General features: G+C 41.9%; 1 protein-coding gene across 8 annotated transcripts in view; it reads right to left on the reverse strand.

Moving 5' to 3' along the window:
• ABI1 (abl interactor 1) overlaps positions 1-19,954 on the reverse strand; it is a 127,278-nt gene that overhangs the window by 31,892 nt on the left and 75,432 nt on the right. For all 8 annotated transcript variants that reach the window (XM_074946121.1, XM_074946120.1, XM_074946115.1 and 5 more), the window contains exon 3: positions 484-660. In XM_074946121.1, coding sequence (XP_074802222.1) covers positions 484-660 — 177 coding nt within the window. The remainder of the gene's footprint in view (positions 1-483; positions 661-19,954) is intronic.

Below are 19,954 nucleotides of genomic sequence, written 5' to 3' on the forward strand. Positions count from 1 at the left end.
TAAAAAACCTCTCCCTAATGAAGTCTCCAGCCATCAAGTTTGCCCATGACCTAAACTCTAGTTTAAATTAAAAAAATTTAAAAAAAGGAAAAGAAAAAGGAAAAAAGGTGGGAGTGTAGGAGAAGAAAGGGATAAAAAGGGCTTTTGCAGCACTTTTTTAAACTAAGGAATGTTTTTAATAATAAGTCAGTCACGTCCCTTTTTCTGACAAGTCATTAGTGCAATTGCATTGTTATGAAATATCTATTATCAGAATCCTGAGCCATTGTTTCCTGGTTTGTGGTTACTTCAGGCAGTCACAAGTTTATAGCAGAAATTGCTCAAGATCTCAACATAAAAAATCTCACTTTGTGCCTATGATGCTTGTGGGTATGTTTGTATCAACCCCTCATGGCAGCACCACGCACTAAGTATTTTAACTGCAACTAAAATTCCCGTCGCATTCAGTTCAAATAAGTCTTCAATATTTATATGGATTCTCACCTTTACTCCATGGCCGACATCATCCAGCACGGTATAGTCAATAGGTTTTCGAATGTACCTTACAGGACGCTCCATGTTGGCTGGCGCTATAATTTTATGAGTTCTTGATGTGTTCTTATTGGTTGTCAAAATACCTATCTCTCTGCGAGCCACTTTCTCTTTATGGATGTCCACAGTCTAAATTTAAAACAGAAAAGGATGTTTTATTTAAAAACGTGCTGAAACATTCAAGTCAAACTCAGTTAAACAATCTGAATTATCAAATTAATAGCACTTAAAACAAATTACTTTATTACATCTCACTAAAATAAGGAAAAGTTTGCAAAAAAAGGTAGAGTAATAAACAAGATCCTTGCTCTAAAAATAAAATTATACTCCGTGAAATAACAATGCAGTTCCAGTAAGAATAGTAGTAATAAAGTGATCTATTCTACAAACATTTGATCTTCAAACACACTTTACAGATATTACTGGATTAACAATCCTCAGCACTCTCAATTTACATTAGTGATCAATTCTATTTTTACAGATCAGAAACTAAGAAAGATTAAGTGACTTGCCCCATGCCACAGAGGATAATGTCAGACCAGGTCAGTGGCTCACAGGCCCATAAATAAACTGTTACAGAAGGGTGAGGGCCAGTTTCTTATATCAAAATCACCAACACTGAAAGGATAAAATTCTACTGAGCTTTGGAAATACTCTCAAGCCACCCACTTACTACACCAGAAAGACAGTTTCCTTGCCTCTAACATTTTAGCTTCCTTCTGTACCTGCTCCAAATATTGTCTTTACCAAAGAAAATGGATCCAAAGCTTAACACCGTTTATTTTATACCTTAAATAGGGCATCGATCTCTACTCAGAATGGAGATTTGTTTTGGTGGATCCAATCCCTGGAATTAACTTCTAAGGGGAAAAAAGGGTTACACCTGTACTGTGCTCCACCAATTTAGAGGGCAAGGACCAAAGAAGCAGAGGCCGTACAGACTAGGGCACCCTGATCCTACAATTTGAAGGAGCAAACTAATTTTGATGCATAAAACAAGCCTCTCTGCACATAAATTGGGCATTGTTTAACTTGTAGCTGAGGGAACCAAATTAAAAAGACCAAGGATATAGAGCAACAATCAGAACCCAGGAGAGTGAGAGTGAGTGAAAGAGAGCATGATGATCCTTGGCTGTTTCCAGAGACTGATCCAGACATCTGCCCCAATCAAAACCAGTATTGTCCTGCATACACTTTGTTTAGTAAAGGAAACAAGCACCCAGATGAATCATAGAATTAGTTTGTATTCAAACACAATGTTTCACCATCTAATCATGCCCAACACGTAAGTACCCAGGAGGTCAACAGCTCCTAAGAAAACATGGGTACATTTATACTGCAAAACAAAACACACACCTCCCCCACAGCAGTGGGTGTCAGAGCCTAGGTCCGTTCACTCAGGATTGTGCTACAGGGCTAAAAATAGTGTAGACATTCCTGCTTGGGCTCTGAAACCCTCCCCCCATTGCCAGGTTTCAGAGCACACACAGAGACTATTAATTATTATTATTATTAATATTGCAGACTTACCTTAACTCTTTGCTGACTATGCATACAGAGGTGATTTTCAAATGCTTGCAGTAGAACAGGTTTAGTCAACTGTATTATAGTAAAAAGAAAAGGAGTACTTGTGGGACCTTAGAGACTAACAAATTTGAGCATAAGGTGCCACAAGTACTCCTTTTCTTTTTGCGAATACAGACTAACACGGCTGCTAGTCTGAAACCTGTATTATAGTATGTACTTTTAAATCATCTTGAGCTCTTTGGAGTTAAAGTAGAAGGAATCAAAACCTTTCACAGCAGTTTCTATACCCTATTAAAAATTGCAAACTAGGACACAAGGTAAGTGGAGGAGGAACTTAAAAGCAGCAAAGTCTAGCTGGCTGTTTTCACAGCCTCAGATTGAACAACAGATGGTTTGCAACATTCTGTGACATTCTTACTTTAGAAAAGATGGAAAATTGAATTTGAAGACATTGGTTGAGATTTTCAAAGCAATGCAGGAGATTTAGCCACATATCTTCCAATTAAACTCAAACAGAAGATGTGGCTACATCCCCTGCACTGCATGTAAAATATTGAGTGAGATGTTTACACTCTGACATAAATCCTCAATAGTCACCAAGTCTAAGTTAAGGCAACATTCTGAGCTAGGCACTTTAGACACATGCAGGCCTTACCTATTAAAATCAGCTACAGCACCCACACACATGCTCTAGCAGCCAATTTTACAAGATGAAAGGCAAAGAGCAGCAGCTCACTAAGGCTAGGTCTTCTCGAGAAATGCTACAGCTGCACAAAACTGTAGCGTAGACACTCACTACAACAACAGGAGGAGTGCTCCCGCCGCTGTAGTTAATCCACCTCCAGGTCTGTGATGCTAGCAGACCAGGTGCCAGCTCATGCCAAGGCCCCTAGGCCTCACTGAACCCTGACAAATGCATAGCTGGAAAGTAGCCTGGCTCACCTATGTGTTAGCATTGTTGGGAAAAGCCTACCAACAGTAAAGTGATGTGGTATATAATAAATATGGAGAAGCCAACTCATCTACTGCTAAATGCAGACCAGTGATTTGTGAAATTGGACATCACTATCATTAGAATAAAGCAACAGAGAATTAGAGCTGTACTGTAAGCAATACAGTTAGACACACAAGTTGAAAGCATACCAGTGATATAATGGTAGCTTATTGCTTAGTCACAGGCAATGTCTTCACTACAAGAAAAGTTGGGCTCATTTTGTTTTGTTTTACAGCAGGATAACTGTGCATAGCTATCCTATTGTAAAATCCCAGTGGAGACAAGGCAGCATCATATCATGAGATAGCTAGGCGAGATCAACACTGTACCCCCACCAGTGGTTAGCCTCACCTAGTCTACCTTGCAGTAATATTACAATGACTCATCTCCACTTGGGTTTTGCAGCAGGATAGCTAATGTGCATTAGTTATCCAGCAGTAACACTTTTTTTAAGCAGTGAAGACAAAACCTCAGAAAGTAAAATGGTAAAGAACATAATTGGCTTAATGCCAACGAACATCAGGAAACTGTCATCAAAGCTTTAAGTAGTTTTAAAAAGGTCAGTGGATAGTTGCCCCTTTAATATCTGGCTGTGTTAGACTGTCACATTCTTCCAGGCTATCACATACTTGATATGAAGTTGAAGTTTAAGAGATTATTTCTCAGAAGTGGGGTAGATGCCAGTCCCAGTATAATAATAATACAAACAGCCTATTTTTTTTCCCCTTGTACTGCAGAACGTAAAGCATGGACGGACCTGTAAAATATTCAGACCAACCCCGCCCAAGGTAATGGAGAACGATGAATGAAAATGCAGTGTCTTTGTATAAATCATCCTAGAACGTGACCATTACTTTTAAGCTTTAAGTGTTTTAAGCTAAAGATGCCTGCATTTAAGGCTCCAACCACCACCCTAATTCTGCCCCAATGTATCCATGTCCACCCCCTATGCTTGTGAGCCTACAACAATTGCTACAAGGAAGAACATTTAATACAGAGAAGACGACTTAACGGAGATGTACTTGCTGGTGTACAGCAAGTAAAATTACCCCTAGCAAATAAACTCATGAACTTGCGTGCTGGTATATTTAAACTGACCTTAATGTTGGGCTGATGAAAAGAAAGTGAAGCTACATAGAATACCAGATTTGTACTAAGTAACTGCCTTTTAGGTGTCTATGTGCTAAGTGAACTGGAACTCCTGACTCGCTATGCAGAGTAGCTAACTCACAGGCTTCCTACCCTCAATATTAATGCAAAATTAGAGAATAAAGGAGTGCCCTCAACCTGAGGGAAAAGAGGAGGAAAGAGCCTCATATTGCTCAACAGAAACCTTTCCAGGAGTTTTTACATGCTCTGAAAAGGGTGTCCTGGCCAGTCCTCAACTGTAAGAATGGTGGCTACAATGTGAACCCTAGTAAGGCATGAGGGAGGGAAAGAAAAAGTGAATGGGGGGGGCTGAAGGAGAAAGCAAAATCAGTGAATCCTCAGGACTCTAGCAGGAAGAAGGGTTTTCAATTACTATCTGTGCACTATCCATTCCTGGGGAAGAGGGGAGGAAAATAACTCAAGTTACATAAACCCATGAGAGCACATTTACAAAAATGTAGGTGTTTGATCAAACACATTCTCTAATAGTGTTCTCTCTCTAGAGACAGGAAATTGCCCTAAACACCACCACCACAAAAGAGATAAAATAGATACATTAAACTTAAAAAAACCCCTAAAATAGTGCTGCTGCTGTTTGTGTAATTTTATTTTGACAGCTTCTTGAGTCACTTCACAAAGCAATTTCCAGACCTTTAGCATGATATTCACATCACAAACTTGCTCTTTTAAGACAAAATGTCTTTGCACCTGTAAGAGCTACAGAGAAGTAACATTACATTTGGGCCCTTGATTCATTCAGGGCTAAAACTCCATGCTGATACTTCAGCTATACCTCAAAAACACAACTATTTCAGAGAAAAAGAGTGGATGAAGGAGAGAGAAAACGGAATGGGGGGAGAAGAGAAGAGGCCAGGATTCTAGAGTCTTTTTGGCTTTTGTGAGTAGGTGAGAGAGAGAGAGACCCTTTAAAAATACATTTTTTATATATCAGTTTGTGGCCGAATAAAAGTTTGGGATGGGTTTGGATTATTAAAAGCACAATTATATTAATGTTCGTACAGAGCTTTGGATAGTTAAAGCACTACTTACATGCTAAGCATCGTTCTGCAGGTATGAGAATTACTAGATCAGAATGGATTGTGTGTGAACAGATGTTTAGGCACAAGGGGAAGTTCTTAGGAGTTAGAGGAAAAAAAAGTGTTGCCTCTTGTGTAACAGATTTGTAACCTTTTCCCCCTCTTCAGAGTGTCTGGAGTGACTAAATCATACTTAATGGATTGGTCACTTGTGGAATTTTTATATCCGTTTTCCACATCAAAGTTGGTGTTTTATTCCCTGAACAATTCCAACATTTTAGAAGTCATAGGAATAGATAAACGCTAGTGTTGTAAACTGATACGGTAGCACTATTCTAAGCTGAAGCCTCACAGTATGCTGCATAAACTATAGAACAGGTTACAAACAACATGGCACTGCTGTGGCAGTACAGCACACAGGAAAACCCTGAGGAGGGTAGGTCATAAATCACAGGGATCCTTGCCAAGAGACCACCACAACTGCTATTATAAAGCTCCACTATTAAGGCTAGTACAAGGCTTTAAAATATTGTTATTGGTCTGAAGGAAAGAGCACAGAACTGGAAGTCAAGAACTTCCGATTCTGACTCTGGCCTAACCACTGACTCATTGTGTAGCCTTCTGAAAAGTCATTTTGTGGAGAAGTCTCAGCTACCCCATGTAAAAGGGAGATAGCATACTTTCCAATCTATTTCAAAGGGGAGTCAAGGGGATGAATTAGTTAATGCATGTACAATGTTTTGAATAAAAACAAGGAGTCTGAAAGCTTATGCCCAAATAAATCTGTTAGACTTTAAGGTGCCACCGGACTCCTTGTTGTTTGTGGATACAGACTAACACAGCTACCCCGATACTAGACACATATTTTGAATGTGTACAGATCTATGTATGTGCACAGTGTTACTGAGATCCATTCTACTTTCAATCTGAACAGCTGAGATCCTTGTTAGTAAAGTCATTCAGTATATAATGGGGGGGGGTCCAAGAGAGGAATGGGCATTACATTCATTTTATATTTGAGGGTGGGGTGAGAAATTCTCCTCAAATAAAGTTGTTTTACTGCTCAAGTAGAGAAACAGGAAGTATTTGAACAAAAAAAACCCAACTTTCTAAACCAAGTTGTTTGGAACATAGTTTGACAATACCAGATCAGAACATTGGTCCATCATATCTGATATCCTGTTCCCATAGTCTCCTGTACCTGATGCTGCAGAGAAATGGGAGAGGGAAATGAATCCCAGATTGAATTTAGGTGTGCAAGGCAGCACATGGAGGACTGAGTGGAATTCCTTCCTGTCCCACTAGGAAGATCAGCTTGAGCCTGGAACAGAGGTGGGCAAACTACGGCCCGCGGGCCACATCCGACCCGCGGGACCGTCCTGCCCAGTCCCTGAGCTCCTGGCCCAGGAGGCTAGTCCCCAGCCCCTCCCCTGCTGTCCCCCCTCCCCCGGAGCAACGCCGCCACACAGGCAGCTCTCTGGGCAGCGGGCCTGCGCGCTCATGCAGGGCAGCGAGTCTGGCTCCGGCGTGGCTCCCAGACATGCTGCTCTTACAGGCATGGTAAGGGGGCAGGGGGTTGGCAGTGGTTGGGGGAGGGGCCAGGGGGCGGTTGGATAGGGCAGAGGTTCTTGAGGGAGGGGGCCAGACAGGGGTCCGGAAGTGGGAGTGGGTGGATAGGGGGCAGGGGCCAGCCTGTTTGGGGAGGCACAGCCTTCCCTACCTGGCCCTCCATACAGTTTCGTACCCTGACGTGGCCCTTGGGCCAAAAAGTTTGCCCACCCCTGGCCTAGAAGTAAAGGGCTTTGACTACCCTCATTGTCATTGTTAATGTACAACAAACAGTCAAACATTATCCACACTCCTCTTTTAAAACTGATCCACTGTTTTTATTTCATTTCAATTGCTCGTGGCAGTGAAACATGAGTAACTAATATTTTGCATTATAAATTAATTCGTGGTTCTAAGCTCACTGCCCACCAATTTCAATGTGTTCCCTTGGTCCAGAGGCAAAGGGGCAGGGAATCAAGTAGAGGCAAACAACCAGCTTTCACTATACCCTTCACTCTTAAATACCTTAATCAAATCCCCTCACAATCCCTATTTCCAAGCTAAATAATCCTAGCTGTTTGCAATCTCTTCTGCATAACTCCCACCATAACACCAAGCATTTTCACTTTCCAACCAGAGAATCACACATTAGCCAGAGGCTGATAACACCATTCTCCGTCTCCCAAACTTTTGTACCAGAGAGGTTCAGGGTGAATAACCTGGTGAGACCACCAGCTTCCAATCCCCAGCTACTGGAATACGCTACTACCCTCCAGTCTTCTGCAAGGCCAAGAGGAAGTCTGTTATTCTTCTCTCCTCAACCCCTGGCTACTGCTGCTAGGAAGAATTCTATTCTCTACCCTTCTCCCCAGTCTCCATTTTTTGATATTCTCCTCTCCAGTGATTAGCTTGAGTTTCCACTGCTTCCCATAGACTCCTTTCACTCTGGAGAAAGCTAACGCTTGGACTTCACTGCCAGGGCCGGCTCAAGGATTTTTGCTGCCCCAAGCAAAATTTTTTGGCTGCCCCCGCTTTTTTTTTCATGCCCCCCTACCCCCAGCTCCGCCCCAACTCCCAACCCCTTCCCCAAATCCCCGGCCCCGCCTCCTTCCCCCGGGCATGCTGCATTCCCCCCCCCGCATTGCTTCCTGCAGCTCCCCCCCCGCTCCCACAACTACCCACCCTCGCTCACCTCCACTCCACCTACTGCCCCAACACACCACCGTTCCGCTTCTCCCTCTCTGGTGAGGGAGAGGCAGCGCGTTCAGGGGAGCAGGTGGAGTGGAGGTGAGCGAGGGTGGGGGGGAACACAGGAAGTAACGGTGGGAGGGCCCCCAGAGGAACCGCTCCCCATCCCAGCTCGCCTCCACTCCACCACCGCCACCTCCCCCGAGCGCACCGCTGCTCGGCTTCTCCTCCCTCCCAGTCTTGCTGCGCGAGCCTGGGGGGGGGGGGGGGGCAGGGGAAGCGGAGTGGCGGTGGTGCGCTCAGGGGAGCAGGCGGAGGTGGAGCGGAGGCAAGCTGGGGTGGCGGGGGCACATTTCTAGGGGCAGCCTGGCCGGCACCGGAATGCCGCCCCTAGAAATGTGCCGCCCCAAGCACCTGCTTGTTTTGCTGGTGCCTAGAGCCGGCCCCGTTCACTGCTGCACACAGAGTCCCATGCAGCAGCAGTGAAATGGAGCCTCATTAGCTCCACTCTCGTTTTGTTTGGTAAATATATAGGCAACGGCAGAAGCACAGCAGTTGCCCATCTGCAGGCTTAGGACAGACACTGTTGCAGTGTTTTCTTCCTAAGTCTGCAGATAGGCACCTTCACAACAATAAAAGGAGAGAAACAATTGTTAAAATAGATCCTAAACATTAATGAATTTCTGCAAACCTTCCCCCCTCAAATCCACAGAAATTCCCTACTTACCAGAGGCAAGTAATTGAATAAATTACATTTTCAAACCCTCTGTCGTATATGTATTGCTAGAGACCAGAGCTGTTTGTATCTACTAAAAAGGCAGCATACCTTCTCATAACTTTTGAAGTCAAGTGGTCCTGAAGTGCTTCATAAAAAACAATGAGTTCCATATTTACATAATGGCAGTTGTATTTGCTTCAGTAATCACAGGCTCTAAAACCAGCAGCTCACACGCTTCCCTATTCGCTGGGTTTGAGATTTTGAAAGCCAACCTGGGGATCTGGCCACATAGTTGCCACTGAAACAACCAGGAATAGGAAAGTGTGCTTATGTGAAAAATTCCTTTCTTGGAGCAATAAGAGCCACGGAACCATTACAACTGGTACTTCAGCCTGCTTGCAGGTTGGGGGCAGAACCAAACTTCCCAGTGACAGGCAGCAAGCAGGAAAATGACCACCTTTTGAAATTATCTCCAGTTGAGACAAATTGTATGGCCAGGATAATTCAATTCTACTTTTCTAAATTAGAAATCTGTTAAAGACACTTGGAGGAAAATGCACAAGTTCTATTGCAGAGGATATGGACTTCCTCCTAATGAAACAAACGCAAATCTTTGGAGGTCAGTTTCCATTTCTATTCTCAATGATCCACTTGTCCACTGTGGAGACCGTAGTCCTTGACAAAAGTAAATTTTCAGGTGAGCACAAATATGTTTTCCCAATTCTACATTGTGCTATGGTTCACAGATCTGTTACAATGGGATTTTCACAGCAGTATGCCTCCAGGGTGGAAGCCAGGCTCATCCTTTAAATATGAATGCCCAAAATGAGGTGTATATATATCCTCCATTCTCCCCTGGGCACTACAGCATGGAGAAAACCTCTGCCAAGAAAATGGTATTACCTAAATATTTGATAATCAATATGTAGATTTGGTGAATTTTTTATATTGTTGACCATGTGTCTGCCTCAGACAGGAGGCATAACTTCCCTCCCTTTAACTGTCAGTGCTCCTAAGGACTGGGACTTTCATGAGTAACCAAATAAGAATATTTCTTCAATTTATTTTGGTGAATGAATGCCATGATTATTTGTCTGAATTCAATGTACAATAGTGGGTCCCAGAGAAAGCTCCCAGCTTTAAAAAAACCAAACTCCTCTGACTGGGGATGGTAGCCATTAGGAGGTCTACTTTAGCAGATAGGCAGAATAAGGACACCTCCCGCAGGGGATCAAAACTGGACAGTGCTGTAAGTAGAATGGGGTTCCAAGGTTGGGCTCTATGACCTTGTGCAGCAACAATACACATTGTTTCCCTAAAGGAAACATTTAGTATTGGGATTTGTACAAACCTCTGGTTGAATATGCTGATAACGTTATACAGTAACTCCTCACTTAACGCTGTAGTTATGTTCCTGAAAAATGCAACTAAACGAAACTATGTCAAGCTAATCCAATTTCCCCATAAGAATTAATGTAAACAGGGGGGTTAGGTTCCAGGGAATTTTTTTTTGGCCAGACAAAAGGCATTATATACACATTTTAAACAAGCAATTTAATACAGGTATAAGTTTTAAACAATTGTAAAGAAACAATTTAATACTACAATCATCATTGTCGAGTACAAAGCTTGGTTGAGGTGGTGGAGTCAGAGAGTGGAAGATGGTGGATTGTCCGGCTGCTCCTCTTGCTGAACTTTCTGAACTCGAAAAAACAAACCTAGAGATTGTTTTTCCTCCCCCCCCTCCCTTGGTAAATTTCTTTATAGCAAGTCATTAGATGACCAATTCCCCTAATCACTTTGCAGCTGCATTCCATCAGGATCACCACCACTCAGGATTTGCGAGCCAGCCTTAACCCGCCTCTTCTCTCCCCCCGCCACCTCCTTCCCCAGACCCTGTGGATCAGTGCCTTTCCCCTACTCTCCCCGGCCTCCTGCCCGCGCAATCAGCTGGTTTGCAGCATTCAGGAGGCAGGGGAGGGAGGGGGAGCGGGAGCCTGCACACCTCATCCTCGCTTCTCCCCCTCCCTCCTGAATGCTGCAAACCAGCTGATTGCCACAGGCAGGGGGAAGGCGCTGATCCTTGGGGTCTGCCAATGGGCAGGAGGCGCTGGGGGGGGGGGTGAGTAGGGGAGCTGATATGGGGGCTGTCAACTATGGACAAAGCAGGCAGCCAAACGACCTTACAGGGGAGCATTACACAATTTTAAACTGAGCATGTTCAGTAATGGAGCAGGGATGTAAGATCAAAACAACATTAAGCGAGAGTACGTTAAGTGGAGAGTTACTATAGAGCAGAAGCTTGAAATTTTTGGTCAAACACTCCCAATGAGGCTCTCCTGGAGGAAATTCAAGGCTATGTTTCACTTGTTCAATATGTTATGATGGACTTTGCACCAGCCCATACAATACGTTCTACTGGATGACTTCTTAGGGTCCATGAGAGTGAAAATTACTTCCTCTTAGTCTGTGTCTACACTAGAAACAATACAGTGGCACAGGCGCACTGCCACAGCTGTGCGGTTGTAGCGCAGTATTGTAGATGCGTACTACAATAACTGAAGGGGCCTTCCATCACTAGTAAATCCACCTCTCCAAGACGCAGTAGCTAGGTTGACAGAAGAAATTTTTATCATCCTAGCTGTGTCTACATGGAGGCTTAAGTCAGCTCAACAACATTACACAGGATGGGAAACTTCCACAACCCTGAGCAATGTAGTTAAGCTGATCTAACTTTGTAGTGTGGAACAGCCCTTAGTATCCATTTTGAACCTGGGCGGTCCAGGATGGAGGACCTGTTTTCGCAACAACCACCTTCCTCAGAGACGCACACATCGCAAGGTCCAATGTTAGGCTAATCCGATCCAAGAGCCATAGTCTGCTCAGCCAGAAAGGCATAAATAGCTTCACTGTCACTCTCTCTTCCTATCTTCTGTAAGATTCTGGGTCCAAAATGAAGTTTGGAATTTCCCTTGGAACAGCTCTGCAAGCAGAGAAGCCTGTCTGAGTTGCCTGCCACTGCAGAGGTAGATAGGACTGGAAAAAACTTCAGAGGTGTTTGGGTACTGCTTTACTGACAGTGACTGACAGATCTGGTCCTGCCCCCCAAGTTGCAAGCAGGTCAGGGTACCCATTGAAATAAATCTGGTGACTGTGGCAGGATGAAGAATGTGGCTAACTCCCATACTTGGCTTTGGAAAAAAAAAGTCTGAGTTTAGAGACAGTAGAAGACAATTTTACTGAGAAAAGCAGCATTCTCCTGGATAGAAAGATTATCCTATAACCTTATCCTCAAAAAGAGGGCCATGTTCAAGGGTCTGACTTCCATTTAGACAGTCACTGGAGTCCACTCTGTTAAAGTGAGGGTATACCTTTAAGAAGATGCAACCTATAAATCGCTGAATCCACAGGAGAGGGAAAGTTTAGTAACAAGCAGAGTAACTTTTGAAAAAACAAAAAATGCTCCTTCTCCCTTTTGACATTTTAAACTATTTTAAAAACATGGGAAGATGTGTCGCTGTTTACTTTGTTAAACATACTCAAAAGAATTTAGCAACAGTAAATGTTTGCATTATATATGTCCTACCATAGTTGCACATGGCAATTAAAACAAAGTTAGTCAGACTGTCTTTAGGGAGCTTAATTTCTGGTAGCTTTAAACAAAAACGCACAGCTGAAGTCCATCCCTCACACACATCCCTCCCACAGTACAGACAAGTCACAGGGTGGGAAAGAAATCTCTCAAGAGACAGTCTAGTTAGTCTCATTTCCTGAAGTCCTGGTAAGTACAGACCCCTTAAGGTAAAAGGCTAGAGCAATGGTTCTTAACCTTTACCGCAGCCTGCACCCCTTTGGTTCCCAAAATATGTTCTCACAACCCTTATCAAAAATCATTAAAGTAGGTCAGTTCTTTAAACCTAGATATATTTTGTTTGTATATTACAGTAATTGTTACAAAAATATATCATGTTAATACATAGGATTGATGAAACAAAGTTCTTACATGCCTGTGCTTAATTTGTGTTTTCAATAATTTACCTTCTAAAAAAACTGGCATGTCTTGCACCCCCAGAAAGGGCATCTCACACCCCCAGGCGGTGCAGGCACCCCAGGTTAAGAACCACTGGACTAGAGCAATCAGATACATGTCTCACTTAATTTGTAATAAAAGTCACACATTCTCCTACCTTTAGATAGGACTTACAGTCAAGAGGCTTTTACAGATTAACATGATGAACCAAAGTCATCAGTATGTAGTAGACTGTGCAATGTCAGCATAAAACATTAACCCTCACCTGTTAAGAGGGGAATGTTCAACATTTCTTACATTACACATTCCCAAAAGTAGAACATTGTCCTACCAGAGCTTCAATTAGCAGATCCTATTTGTCTTTTTAAAATTAACCACATTTAATGATCTTAAAATATTGATAAAGCATTTTGCTAAATTCATCCAATTTTGTCCAATCCCTCCCCCCTTTAAAAAAGTCTTAAATAATTAATTACTTTTAATGGCTCATCTCTGAGCTTCACAAGCACCATCTGTGAAGGCTAATGGTTAAATTTTAGTCTCCATTTTACAGGTGGCCACTCACAGTTAAAATCTTTGTGGTGTATATGCACAGATGCACAGCAGCAGATTTTTCAATCTTTTCAATGATGCCCACCTACTTAAGGGAGATCAGATTGGAGCCTGATGCACACAGCAGCAGCTAACTATGATCTTGAAGCTCTGAAGCAAGATACATTCTCTTTATTTGTAAATTTTTTCCTTGGTATCAGAAAAAAGTGCAGGGAAATTCACTCTGCCACTTCATTTGTTCCCTCTCAAATGGGTTTTTTTCTAAGTAAGCTTCAAACAGAATAGGACAATTAGATGAATTATAATAGTCTCCAACATGACTGTGGTATGTCCTACTTGGCATATTGTATCAGTATTAAGTTACTTTGACAAATTTTTCCCAAAGCAGCCTTAAATACTGGAAATTTGTCTTCTATGGCAGCCAGAAAATGTGTTTTAAAGAGTAAGAGGAATAATACTGGCAAACCTTTAAATTAAAGAAAATGCTGCTTTTAGATATGTTGAAAAACTTCATTAAAATCAAAAAGGCTAAAAACATAAGTTAAAGATATGCCTGAAGCCTTATTTGCCAGAAAATTTAAAAAGGTTAGTGGTAAACCTATTATAATTATGAAACTAGAGACTTTTTTCTAAGCTGAAGAACAGACGTCACTGAAAACTGAAGATAAAAAGGGCCAAATTTTCAAACAAAATCTGTGAAACTATATACACCTCCATATGCACATGTAAATGCAGGATTGGGGCAGACAATCTGAAAATCTAGATCCTACTCTGTTAAAGCTAGCAAGGTCAAAAGCAAGTTCTTGTTCAATGTAGTCTCAACTCAAATTTTGCTCCCCCCACCCACCCACCCAGTAGGCATGGGCGTACCAATCCCAATATACACAAACAAAAACCAGACACTAATCTGAAGACAGTCTTAAAAGTTCATCCTCCTCTAAACAAACTGCTCCTTTCACTAGCATACAAGGGTCATGTGCAGACGGTGGGTGGGGGAGTCATGTTCAGCATAGGATCATTTCCCGAGTCTCAAATTTCAAAATTCCCATCGAGAAAAATCCTACGAAATTTAGACTCTTCTGGACAAATGGAACAGGAGCCAAGATGGAACACTCCCAAAGGGAGGCTGATGCAGAGACAGAACGGAGAGGTTGAATTGTAGGACCAAACTGAGGAAGGAGGCTGGGCCAGTTGTCTAACAGAACTTCAGATCATGTTTGATCAGTCACCCCCTGTGCCAGCTAGGTGATGTGGCGGTTGTACACCTTTCCCCTTTATACTAAACAGGGAGGGGAACAAGTCTGGTGACCATCTCATGGCCCACTTGTGAAAGGCGTGGCTCTCATTGGACTTCAATAGAAGCTGAAGGCACTCAGCTCCCCACCTGGTAGCTTTTAGTGCATTGCAGGACTGCACTATAACAATCAACAGCATTGGCAGGTTCTGGAAGGAGTCACATCAAGCCCTCATTCACTGGAGGGCATGTCACTGCAACATGTAGCCTATGAGAGGGGTCTTTTGGGTGGGGTGGGGGAGGCAAGGAGAGGAAGAAAAGGGGAAGGATAAAAAATAAAATGGGTTGTGATCGGAAGACAGATTCTTAATAGTATTTTTCCATTAAAAAATTAATGTCAGCTGCACCTTATTGTGCCACTTAGGTTGCCTCTGCTTGACGACTCATTTAAAAAACATTTTCTCAGCTCCTGTAAAGGAAGTGAGAGACACGGACCCTTTGCAAATGGTCTCTTCAAACTCCTGTCACCTCAGACTTTAGGAACTCATCACACCAAACACATCTTATAGGACATTTATCCACAAAGAGTAACATGTAAAGTATCTACAGAAAACAATCGTGAGATGTGTGTTTGGATAATATTTAAGGAATAACTTATTTGAAAGTATGATTTATGGACTTGGGAGTAAAAGTAAAGATCAAATCACCAGGATGTCTCAGTAACAGACCATTTGAGCAAGAGGAAGTTGTCATCCCATCCTGTCTGGCCAGCAATACAAGTTTCAGTCGTTTAACCCTACACAATACTAAGACTTTGAATGAGAAACTATCATACACAATATAGAATCAAAGCCACTTAACAGGAAAAAAAGAAAATTTCAGTAGGACAGAGCTTCACCCTAGGTGTGAATAGAAACAAAAAAAAAGACTTATCAGTTTACACTGTGGAGAAGGACACTCTGTAGCCATTGACTGAGAATGTGGGGAAGGAAATTTTTAATAAAGGGTAAACCCAGGTTCATGTTTTATAGTTTTGTTTTTATTGCAACCACTTGTTTCTACCTCTCTTATTTCTAGTCAAATCTTTATTCTTTCTTAAATAAACCTACTTGTATTTTATCCTAAGTGCTCACAAGTGCTGTGTGGTTTACAGGAGCAATGGTTGGATACCTTTGGGTGCAGAGGATCTGGAAAGTCTGAGTAGTCAGTGTCAGGGGCTGAGTATCACTGGGGAACAATGCAAGGGAACTCAGGGAGTGGGGTGCACCTATTGTTAACCTGTAAGGTGAAGGGAGGGCTGGCATAGCCCAGAGGAGAGTGCTTGAGTGGCTGAAAGGCTGGTAGTGCCAAGGAGCTGACCTCCAGCTACCATAAGAAAGATTCCCTCTCGCTGGAGACAGGAGGTAACAGGATAACTCTCAGTCCTGGATACCCTGAGAAGAAATTTTAGTAAGTCTATGGAGATCTGTAGTGCAGAAAAAAAATAGCTAAGGCAACTAGAATACCAAGGACAAAGCCAGAATCCTCTCTCCTCCCTGCCCGCTATGTTCCTGCACTGGTGGAATGCCAGAAGAGCTTTGCTAAACTTCATTTTAGTATCGGGACTTGAAACGGAACTTGAAACATCTGGAACATGGAGGCCTGACAGTGCTGTAGACAGCTGGTTTTCTTGAAAACAAAACAATGTCTGTGAAGATGTCAGCCTGCAGAGAGGAAGAAGTGGGATGGTTTGTGTCTGATGCACAAGAAAGACAGATGGTAGCTCTGAGCTCTATTCCTGACTGCATGAGGCTTAAGTGACTTGCCTAAAATCACAACAACTTTGGCTTATTTTTCAGTGACAAAGTTATCTACTGTGGTAGCCATAACAGACAATTTTCAGGTACACTCAAGCATTTTTAGTACCGCATCACAAATGTGCTTTGAGCAGGTTTAGATAACACACTAGGAAAGATATGATACAATACAGCTTCCATGATCGTTACCAATGATGGAAATGCACCAGAGGCGAATTATGGGTCGAGTTTTCCTAGCTTAGGTAATCCTATTGCTCATTTTCACCATTCATAAAGCAGATATAAGATTTAAGCACCTCCTTAATAGGAGTACAAGATTTACCTTGTTAATGCTTGCACAACACTTTGCAATCCTCTGATGGAAGATACAGAAATGCAATGTATTAGTTTTGGCAGGCAATTAAATTCTTTGGTATAAAAGGTTTTCATGTTTTCTAGTTCAGGGTGAGTGTAAGCAGCTAATAAAAAGCCTAATAATGTAAATTTGATCATGTGCATGCAGGAAAGAGCTGGTAGAGAGATGGTTTGTGATTGTCTACCTACCTTCTAACACATACCGCTTTCCACCAACAGATGGATGTGGGAGAGTCAGTCATACAGCCTCTTTCTGGGCTACTGCAAATCCCACAGCACCTTATAACTTTTCAATCACTACTGAAAATTCAGCCATGGCTTGAACAGCAACACTACACAACCATTTAAGACAGGAAGTGTTGATCACCATCATATCAGACTGTAACCATAAAGGAAATGTAATCAAGCACAATAATTTACGAGGAGCAGATTTGGTGTTTTGCTGTATCAATCCATCATTCCAGTTAGAGTTTTATGCTGTATGGAGGCTGCCCATGCTAACTATTTTATTCTTTGTTTTACCCCTACCCCTCACTGAAAACAAGGTTTGATAAATGATGTTTGTTAGGAGGAAAAACTTCACCCAGTGAGACTGGGTGGATATTCTGATTAACAGTTTTGTTTAAATGGGGTTCTTTGGAGAATTTGTATAACTGGTATTTACTGAAAATGTAGTTTTGATTTGTGGTTGTTACTCCATATAAAATATTAACAGAAAAGACTCAGTCTTTTTGTTGACCCCATATCATGTTTGAAATTTAAGCACTAAAAGTCAGAAAATTCAGAGTTACTATTGCTGTGGGAACCACACTTTGAAAGTCCTTACTTCAATGTTTAAGATTAGTCATAATACATTAATTTACTTTTGTTTAAGGAAAAGAACAGAAGTAAAACAAGGAAATATGATACCAATGCATTTGATGGCGCACAGTCAAAATCCTGATTGCATATTCATTTGTTTCAGGTTCTGAAATTAGACTGTACACTCATTTCACATTTTACCTTCGCTGGGCACAAATTTAAAAAAAGTGGTCAAGACTCAAATGGAAATTATAGGAAGCAGGATGGGGCAAAAGTCACCGATAGCAGATAGTCCACCAGGGATGCGATCTGCAAGTTGGATGAGCATGTGCACTGATATTTTGATGGTCACATTCGATGAAGACTTTGAAAAAATGGCAAGGGACATGAAGTACAACATTTTTTCTTTCAGAACCTTTTTGCTCAGAAATGAACATTTGTCTTCAAGTATAAGGGGATTTCTCACATTTTATTAACAAAAAACAGCCAACAGGCTTTTTTTTTCAAAGCCTCCCTTTTTTAAAATCATGCCTAGTTTTAACACGAGACATCTCAGCCTTTATAAGAGGCTTAGCATGACAGTTTAACTGGCAGTATAACACTAGAAAAATGTGTTAATTAAATAAAACATGAGAATCTAATTTTTTCCATTGTTTGCAATTCACTCCGGGGAAATAAGGCTTTTTAAAAGGTTTGGACTCACTAAAGAAACAGTCTTTTCACAATGAAAGCAGATCAGAAGTCTGTCCTATAAAATATTTTGTATGCTAAAAAAGTAACTTCACAGAAAATGAACATGTGCAACATGTGAAAAGGAAACCAGCTCAAAAACTTAAGAAATAGATTCAGAAAAAGTTCAGTGAAACTTGTACTGAAAGAGCTTGAGAAAAAGAACCAGCTCTGAGCTGCAAAGATGATGAGCCAGAAGGTTCAGAGAACAGTTAGCTTTTTTTAAAAGGTCGGTTTTCATTTTTTAAAGTCGTAAATAAATGAACTACAGTATGTATACTATACAGCAGCCAGTCTTCTCTGCCATTTTGAACAGTGACAGTAAAGCATTATGCCCTTGTGATGCAACAGTGCATGGTACCATTACAATAATTTTATTGCTTGCATAATTACATGTAGTATTTTAATCAGTTCTAATTTGTTATCTACACACCTGTTCATAAATTTTCTGTAATTCACATTAATATGAACATTTCCTCAAAAACTAAGAATAAATGTAGTTTTTGTGAGGGGTCCTGGCAAGACAGCTCTCAAGGAAAAGTCCTCCAGTCACACATGCAACTGGTACAGCACAGGCAGAAGCAATTCAAAGTCTCCTACTATGCCCGGCCAATGTAACCTGAGCTTGAAATGGTAAAGGATTGCTTTTAGGGAGAGTGTCGTTTCTGGGTATGTCTACATAGCAACTAGAAACCCGCGAATGGCCCGTGCCAGGGGCTTGAGCTGCGGGGCTGTTTCACCGCTGTGTAGATGTGCTGGAATTGGGCTCCAGCCTAAGTCCTGGAACCCTCCCACCTCACAGGGTCCTAGAGCAGAGGCTCCAGCCCAAGCCCAGAAGCTACAATGCAATTAAACAACCCCTCAGCCTGAGCCCCATGAGCCTGAGTTGGCTGGCACAGGCCAGCCGCAAGCCTCAAGTTGCTGTACAGACATACCCGCTATGTTAATTGAATTGTTGGCTTCTCTGCTGAGACTGCCAGCAGAGATGCATATTAATGGCAGATTTGGAGGTGGTTTTTTTGATAGGTCTGCTTGCATTAGGGAGTGTACTCACATCACCAACTCATGTCATGGAAGCCATCCAAACAACCATCAGATAGGATCTTTTGCTGCTTATTGCGGTGTAAATGAACCAGGTATTTTAAGATGAAAGGTTGCATTATCTCCATTACAAATTCTCTAGTTTCAGTCCCCTAGTTTAAAAATTGTATTAAGATGTGAAGAAAAGTTAATCTTCAAAGCTTGGTTAGGAAATTAACAAATATGTTTTCTCTGTACCAGAATATCTGCAAGATTTTGGGGTAGGACCACCTAGGATTGCATGAATAATGTGGCCACAATGTGTCACTTAAGAAACTTGTCACATGCAAATATAATTGGTTCTGAACTTCTGACTGATTAATTCTCTTGTCTCTGGAAGCTTGCAATATTCTTGCCTGGTAGCAGTGTTATGGAAAGGGTGAGACAATCCTTAACTATTAGAAGTTCTCAATTTGTAAAGGTTTTCAATATAGGAGGTTTCATTCAAGAGTTTAATTTTTACTAAACCCAGTGAATTTAGAATAATTCAAATTAAAAAATCCTAACTTTAACAGCCAAGCCATTAGGTGGCCTAAACTCAAACTCAGGGTCTTAAGACTCCTCCCACAACTGAGCTGTAACTAAGCCCTGCTGCTTCTGCGTTCATAAAATTCACCTTTCCCTCTCAATCCCTAACAGCCAAATCCCTTTTCCATGCCTTGGCCACCTTCCACCTAAACTGCTGC

Source organism: Natator depressus, chromosome 2 (assembly GCF_965152275.1).
Source record: "Natator depressus isolate rNatDep1 chromosome 2, rNatDep2.hap1, whole genome shotgun sequence".
In the NCBI taxonomy this organism is placed as follows: Eukaryota; Metazoa; Chordata; order Testudines; family Cheloniidae; genus Natator; species Natator depressus.